Source organism: Morone saxatilis, unplaced genomic scaffold (genome assembly GCF_004916995.1).
Source record: "Morone saxatilis isolate NCDOM2014 unplaced genomic scaffold, NCSU_SB_2.0 Contig19, whole genome shotgun sequence".
NCBI classification, from domain to species: domain Eukaryota; kingdom Metazoa; phylum Chordata; class Actinopteri; family Moronidae; genus Morone; species Morone saxatilis.
The window spans coordinates 3,987,179-3,994,402 of NW_023339751.1; the positions used below are offsets into that span (position 1 = coordinate 3,987,179).

The 7,224-nt window shown below is 41.3% G+C and overlaps 1 protein-coding gene across 3 annotated transcripts in view; it reads right to left on the minus strand.

Moving 5' to 3' along the window:
* tm9sf3 (transmembrane 9 superfamily member 3) overlaps positions 1-6,852 on the minus strand; it is a 12,315-nt gene extending 5,463 nt beyond the window's left edge. Inside the window, exons 1-9 of one of the 3 annotated variants that reach the window (XM_035663530.1) lie at positions 6,664-6,852; positions 5,011-5,206; positions 4,784-4,906; positions 3,188-3,348; positions 2,705-2,782; positions 2,049-2,180; positions 1,664-1,830; positions 943-1,037; positions 696-826 (exon numbers count right to left, since the gene is read on the minus strand). In XM_035663530.1, the coding sequence (XP_035519423.1) occupies positions 696-826; positions 943-1,037; positions 1,664-1,830; positions 2,049-2,180; positions 2,705-2,782; positions 3,188-3,348; positions 4,784-4,906; positions 5,011-5,206; positions 6,664-6,756 (1,176 nt within the window). In that variant the 5' untranslated portion in view covers positions 6,757-6,852. Of the gene's footprint in view, positions 1-695; positions 827-942; positions 1,038-1,663; positions 1,855-2,048; positions 2,181-2,704; positions 2,783-3,187; positions 3,349-4,783; positions 4,907-5,010; positions 5,207-6,479; positions 6,619-6,663 lie in introns of those variants that run through there. The other 2 variants (XM_035663529.1, XM_035663531.1) reach the window with 2 other exon arrangements.
* Between the last annotated feature and the right edge of the window lie 372 nt (positions 6,853-7,224).

Sequence of the window (7,224 nt, forward strand, 5' to 3'; positions counted from 1 at the left end):
CTATGTATGAATGAGACATGAGGTTGTTGGACTCGATTAGCAAAGACAACAATGGGGAGGAGCGGCTTTGGAGGGAGACCTGAGAAGGAGGGAATATTTTTTGGTTTTTCCAACGTTACCTTCCCTGGCTTTAGATAACAAATGTATAGAAGCTCATAAATAAAATGAATAAAAACTAAAACTGCCCCAGATTTTTCTTCCAGCTCTGTTGAAATAGGTTTGGGCTGATGGCTTTTTTCATGGTTTGGTTTTAAAGACGGTTACTTGACACATATGATAAATCTCATGTTGAGCTGATGGACACAAAATACCTCGAGTGTTGTATGGAGCCAAAAAAAAAAGCTGTTTGTAATTAAGCAACTGAAGAGTTGTTTTTTTCAATTACTGTTTGGAAACTTTGGCACTTACTGCAGCAACAGAATTGAAAAAAAAAAAAACTGCAAAGAATTATGGGAGCCAGTGTCATGTGGAATCTGTTCTATACAATGTGATCTGTTTCCATGTTCTTTAGATGAGGCAAAGGATCATTTTCTGTCCTGAACTATAGAAATACATTTTCAAGGATGAGCTGCAGTTTAAATATTTGTGACTGGTGACTGAATAACTGCCACACCTCCATGACTCTGTTACATCATTGAATGAGTGTGTCTTCATAACTCTGGTTTTTCAGGGAGGTGCTGCTGCGTCAAACCTACCATGGTGCCAAATGGGATGGCTCTGGAGGCGTGGTAGTAGATAGCGATGAAGTTGATGAAGAAGGCAGTCCCGCACACCATGGCTGGGATCAGGAAGGCTCCAATGAACATTTGTTTAATCCATCTCCTGCCTGTATTATTCAACCAAATCGAGCGGCATAATGTGAGGAATTTAAAAACAGCTTTTCAGAAGAAATATCAAAAGGAAGGGAAAGAAAGAATGTGATGCATGGACATTTTTTATTACCTCCTTGTTTTGCGTACAAGCTTCCCCCAAAGTAGCCATTGACAGGGGAGGTGGCAGCGTACACAAAAATGGCTGTGCTCAGCATGGATCCTCTCCTGCAGAGAAAGATGATATGAAGTCCACAACTCCCTCAGTGTTTGGGCTTTATTCCTCTGCATTGACGTCTATTTATGTATTTTTAAGCTACATTTGAATAGAGGGCTTGAATTGGACCAGACTTTCCTCTAAGGACCCATTCATTGTGTAGTTTTCCACAGTTGTACACAAATAATACTTCTTAACTCAATTTAACTTGTTTTATCCAGACAATTACACAGGGTTAGGTTCGACAGTAGTTTTTCCTGATGGATTACAGAATTGTTTTAGATTTGATTTATTTGACATCTCAAATAGATACATATAAACCTTGTCAAACAGTATATGTATATACACACACACACACACACACACACATATATATACACACATACGTATATTCACAATATATACATGTATATATACACAAACAAGTTTTAGAAAAATAACTTCTTTCCACTGTGTTTCTCATTTTAGCAAAATTATCTGAATGTTTCTCTAGGCAATATATTAACTCAGAGTATTTAATAAGATATTCATCAAACTTTGAGCTTTACAAATCCTTGGAACGGGGTCCAGAAGGGAACCTGGTCTCTGACTCCAACCCCACAAGTTACAACCAGGCATTTATCTGGCAGTTACTCACTCTGTGTACAGATCCTCAACCATAGCGACGATGATGACGATGAAGGATACAGAGAAGATCTGGCAGCCGGAGCCGATGAGCGAGGAGAAGATCAGTGGATGGCTTGACGGCCGAAACACGTCACCGTGTACCTGCTTCCACCCGTACTCGTCTCCCAGGTCTCTGTCCTGATGGTAGACAGCATCAAAATGCTAAATGAGAGGTAATTTAAAAAATAAAAAAAAAGTTCTTGCAAACCATAAAGTCAAAACTCCATCCTGCAAATAACTGTTGTGTACAAAGTAGGAACAAGACATTCACTATAACCCATAAAACACTGCTTTTCTTAATTTTATTTTACATACAGGACACAACACAGCAAACTGCCGAGTCAACAAAAACGTACCATGTCATCCATTTCCTCCTCTTTGCTATATCTTGCGTAATCCTTTCTTAGCGTTCTCATCAGAATCATGGACACCAGACCCACCAAGAAAATGACCATCATGAAGGAGTTGAAGATGGAGAACCAGTGAATCTAAAAAAAGAATCCAACCGTTATTTCAAGAAGTATCCACGTTATAAAGCTTATTACATCTACACAGAATATATTAAATGTAAAAAAAAAAACTTGATAAAACAATATAAACTGTGTAGTTGTGTTTGAGTGTTTTCAGTGGAAACCTGAATGCATTGCTCAGGATATTTCAAGGTAAATCACACAAACACTAATTTGTAAAATCCCTGCTCTCAGCGGGCTCAGCTTCACTCTACAAGTCAAGGCAGGACAAAAACTTGTTTTTGCAGATTTTTGACACTTACATCAGCCAAACTTCCTTTTAGAAGGAGCACAGCTGGATTCTTGCCACAATGCAGGAGTTTAAGAGTCAGCCAAAAGTTACTAGGCTGGTCAATTACACTGTACCTGCTACAGTACGAGGCTCAGCTCGTACCCTTCGAAAGGCAACACGCACGTGTGCTGTTACGAGAAGCCACCGGCATTCTTGGCCTGAATGATGACCCACAGATCTCTGAAAACCACACGTATAGTATTCAACTCACCCTGTGCTGAAAGAAGGATGGGTCGAGGTACTTGTCGAATCTGTCCTCAAACTTCACATCCGACTTCTTCCATTTCACCTGTGATAGGAAAGGTTTATTTAAGCTGTGTGGAGCAGGAACAGACTAGGACCCAGCAGGAAATCTGCAGCTGCAAACTAGTTTTGTCTGTTGTGCTTTGAGCCATCATAATAAAGTTTATGTTAGATACAGAATACAGGAAGAAATACAGTAGTATGGAAATTATCTCTGCTTTATATGGGGTCATCGCTAATTTTCAAAGACTAATTTTCCTAATCCTCGCGGGTCTTTAGACCATGGTGGAAACGCAGACAACAGGCGGAAGATTCCAGGTACTTTGAATAGAAATGTGGCTTTATGTTTCTGTATTAACATGTTAAGATAACCTGAGCCCAATCACATTTCTAAAGACACATACTGCAGACATACAATGAGCACGTAAAAAGCACCACTGAGTTTACTCACAGAATAAGACATAGCGATTCTTGTGTTGGGCACAAGTCTGACTTTGCCTTCACTGGTCAGATTTACATCAACAATTCTGTTGCCGTTGAAGCCGATCTCCAGTTTCTTGTATGTCCACAGGTAGTGATCTTCTCCGTTTTCATCTGCCTCACCGACGATACCTTAAAAAGAAATTGATTTAGAGATCTGGTCTTTACAGAAGTGGTCAAGCGGGCAGGTGTAAACAAACACTGAGCCTTCGGTTATATAACATTAATAACCAGGGAGTGTAAATGCCAAATAAAAAGGTCACTTGCTTCATTGCTTGTTAACTTTGTAACAGCATAATCTGTATTCATCTGTTACATTCAGTCTTTAGGCTTCAGCTGTTATCAGCGTTTGTCCCTGCTGGCCACCGTAAATAATCTCTTATTCTGTACAAATCAGTTTGATGCATTCTGAATCAACTCTTAACTGGCTGCCCCGTTATTCCAGCTCAGCATATTTATCCTCCTGCTTCTCCACTGCAGGTACACGACAAATATGCTAAATATAAAAAGTAAATTTTATATAAAGCAGATCTGAGGCCACGTAAAAAGCTATAAAAATTTCCCACTGTTTCTGAATATAGCATTGGTAACAGGTCACATACTACTATTAAAAATACACATTCTGGATAACAAATTCATTTTCGCAGGCATGTTTTTTGTTCTAGTTGACCAACTTTAGGCAGGTGTGCTGGATCTAATAAAGGCATTATAGTAAGTGGTGCTTCAACTGCGCTGTGGTTCAGAAAGTGATTAACTTCAGCTCAGCTGTTCTATGAACAACCTCAATCAAACATGATAAGCGTGCTGGTTCAGTTACCTCGCTGGCAAACCGGATGCGAGGTCAAAGTCTATTTATTGTGTTTAAGGTACGAGTATATAACATAGAACGTGGAGAATTATCTAAGTAAATGAAGCCAAGCCAGCTCTCCGCCCACATCCTACAACATCAGCTAACGTAGTGGGAGTAGTTTGAGCAACTATAGGAGTGGCACCACTGTACAAACTACCACGTATGTGACAGATCACATGATAACTCCTTAGAGTGACAGAGACTCATTAATATGCTTCTCAGCACTGGAGCAACAATGGAGAACTTGATGTTAAAAGTTTGGTGTCAAAAGCCATTTTACACATGTGAATGTACCAATACTGTAAGTCACAATATCAATTCTCTACAATGTGCATCACAATCACATTTTAAAGTAACTCCTAACGTTGCACAACGTTAACCAACCATTGTTCGACAGATTCTGAACAAAAAACATGCTGAATTATTTGATCCACCACACGTACTGACTTGAATGCTTTTTAATAAGCCATCTGATACATGGTTGTGTGTACTGTTACACCGCTGGTGGGTTGGCCAAGAATGAATGGCCAGTCCCACCCATGAATAAGAACTGGTTTAACTTCTCCAGTATCACGATAACCACACTGACAGGATGTCACTGCAGACCTCCGTAAGAGAAGCCATTGAGCAAACAAGCGGCTCAAAACTGAGAACGAAAAAGATGAAACCGATAGACAAAACCAGAAAATAATAAAAAGGAATTGATGTATCACTTACCCCAGATTGGCAGGTCGTCTATGTACATTTGGTACCAGTAGTGATTCTTTATGGCATAGACAAAGGCGTCCCGTTTGGCTTTGTCCAGGTCAATTTCACAGTACGTTGTCTGCATGACTTCATCTACGGGGATCATGAATACAGCATCATTTATGTGAGATACAGGGAAAGGAAGAGATCAGCTCGAATGTGCTCAACAGGTGAAAGTCGGCGTAAGAGCAGCGTACCTTTGAACTTTATGTCTAGGCCGCTGAATTCGAGCTCCACTCCTTGCAGAGCCTCTCCGAGTGTTTCATGGTAATGACTGATGGTCTTCTTGGAGCCCGCGCAGAAGGGCAAAGAGAAGTACTTGTACGTCTCCTGTCGGTTGTGGTAAGGCCCCACTGTGTTCATCCATAAAACTACCTCCTCCTTATCTGTGTACTGCAAAGGGAAAAGAGCAAGGACTCTTATTGTGAAGGCCAGGAATGCTACACGACCAGTTAAATATTCTAGATATTTGTTACTCTCACTTTATCCCAATATGCCAGACACGATGCTAAAAGGAAAACTAAACAAAAAAAAGGAGTTTCTTGACCTCATCAGTCACATGACAGATCTGACAATCCCCTTATTTGCCTAAGTTATGCATTCTGGGTATTTATCCAAGTGATTTTACTGCTAAGAAGAATGACCGTGCATTAATAGACTTGTGTCTCTTACAAGATAAGAGAGCAATAGCTAAAGGCTGGCTATTATTATTATTATTAAGTGTCACAACGAAGAAAAGAGTTTTAAACATCTGGAGGAGCTTCATGGAGTTCCTGACACAATATGTTAACGGTAATAGCAACAAGTATGTGATTATAAAGTGCATTTTATCACAATATCATCCTTATATTTACCTTTGTTTTAAGTACTGCTTTTATGTGCCTTTTAATTTAATGATCCACTGTTTACGCAGCCAAAGCTGTCTATTATATTTTGATTTATTAACATTAAATGTCTCCCCCCAATGAAAAACACTATTTATTATATTATAACTTTGAATACAAGCCAGCCACTAGCATTAAAAACAGCACCACAGCTGCAGATGCGTTTGATTCAGACAGCTGGCTGGGTGTAAAAGAAGATAACACACTTTAAAGTAACGTTTTAATCACGTCGTCTGAATTCAAATGCATGCAAACATAAAGACAATGTGCCACTTATCGCTGCGTCAGTGTCCCATTATAGTAAGAGTGCGAGAAGTGGAGGAAGTTACCTCCAATATCCTACATCCGTTTCCCCACTAACCTACCAGTCTGCACGCTTAAAACACCTGGATTACATGCGGGAAGACAAGTTATTAACTCATTAATCTGTTGTAATTAAAGATGTCTTGGGGAGGAAAACACCGAAAGGCCCTGACGTTAAAACCGGTGTTTTTTTTTTTTGCAGCTAAAAACAGCAGGAAACCGTGTTTTTTATCACTTAAAATGAGGCTTAAAAGCTTTTACACGCCCACTAAACAACGCAGCTTTCTCGTTATATTAAATTAAACCAACCAACCAACCAACAAGCCTAAGTTGAGCGCAGTTTGTCCGCCGGTGCTACAAGAAAAGCTCATGTGTGTGTGTGTGTGTGTGGAAGACGAGCTAACGAGCTAGCAGCAGTTAGGCCGATAAGTGGAGGCAACTTATCTCCAAACCGATCGCCTCTGTGTTCAATAACTCGCCTTATTATCGATAAATAACCCCACCAGGGCCGAGCAGTGCACTCAACCCGTGTCTGTGAAGCTGTTCAACCCCAGCCCGTCGCAGCTACAGCTAGCAGGTTTACACAGAGCACCATTATTTTCAAGGCTCCGCTCCTTTTTTTTTTTTTTTTACATTCTCTATCGCCCGTCTGTGTCTGCTCACCGTGTGTTCGTGTTCATCCGCGTCCGCAGGTAATAAAGAGCCCATTATGGCGAGAAAGGCCGCCGCTGCCACCTTCCACCTGGAGGATCCCATTATTGTCGGAGAAGAGTGTGCAGAGAGGAGACTGGGGCAGTTAGCTTCGCAGGGCTATCCCACCTTCTTCCTGGTTGTATGACAGAGGCAGTTTTTTTTTTTTTAGGGATGCTCTCGTTACGCATTTGGCGTAAGCGCTCACCGCACGCACGCCGGATTGGTCGAGGCGCGCAGCTGGCCAATCAGAGCGTAGAGCGGTGGGCTGCGGCGGTGAGTAAAGGAACGCTGTCGGCGCATCGTCCGCAACCTTCAGCCACGTCATCCGACTGCCAAGACAGGAGCTGCAGCTCACCTCTGACAGAGCTGCTGCATGAAACATGATCCCCGCACACAACCAACAGGTCTGTTCACCGTCTCATGAGGCCTCCTATCGGGCCTGAAGTTGTCTCAAGGAATATCTCACTTTTAATATTATATTTTCATTTGTACCATCTGCCCATGGGTGCAGATCCTGGGGGGGACGGGGGG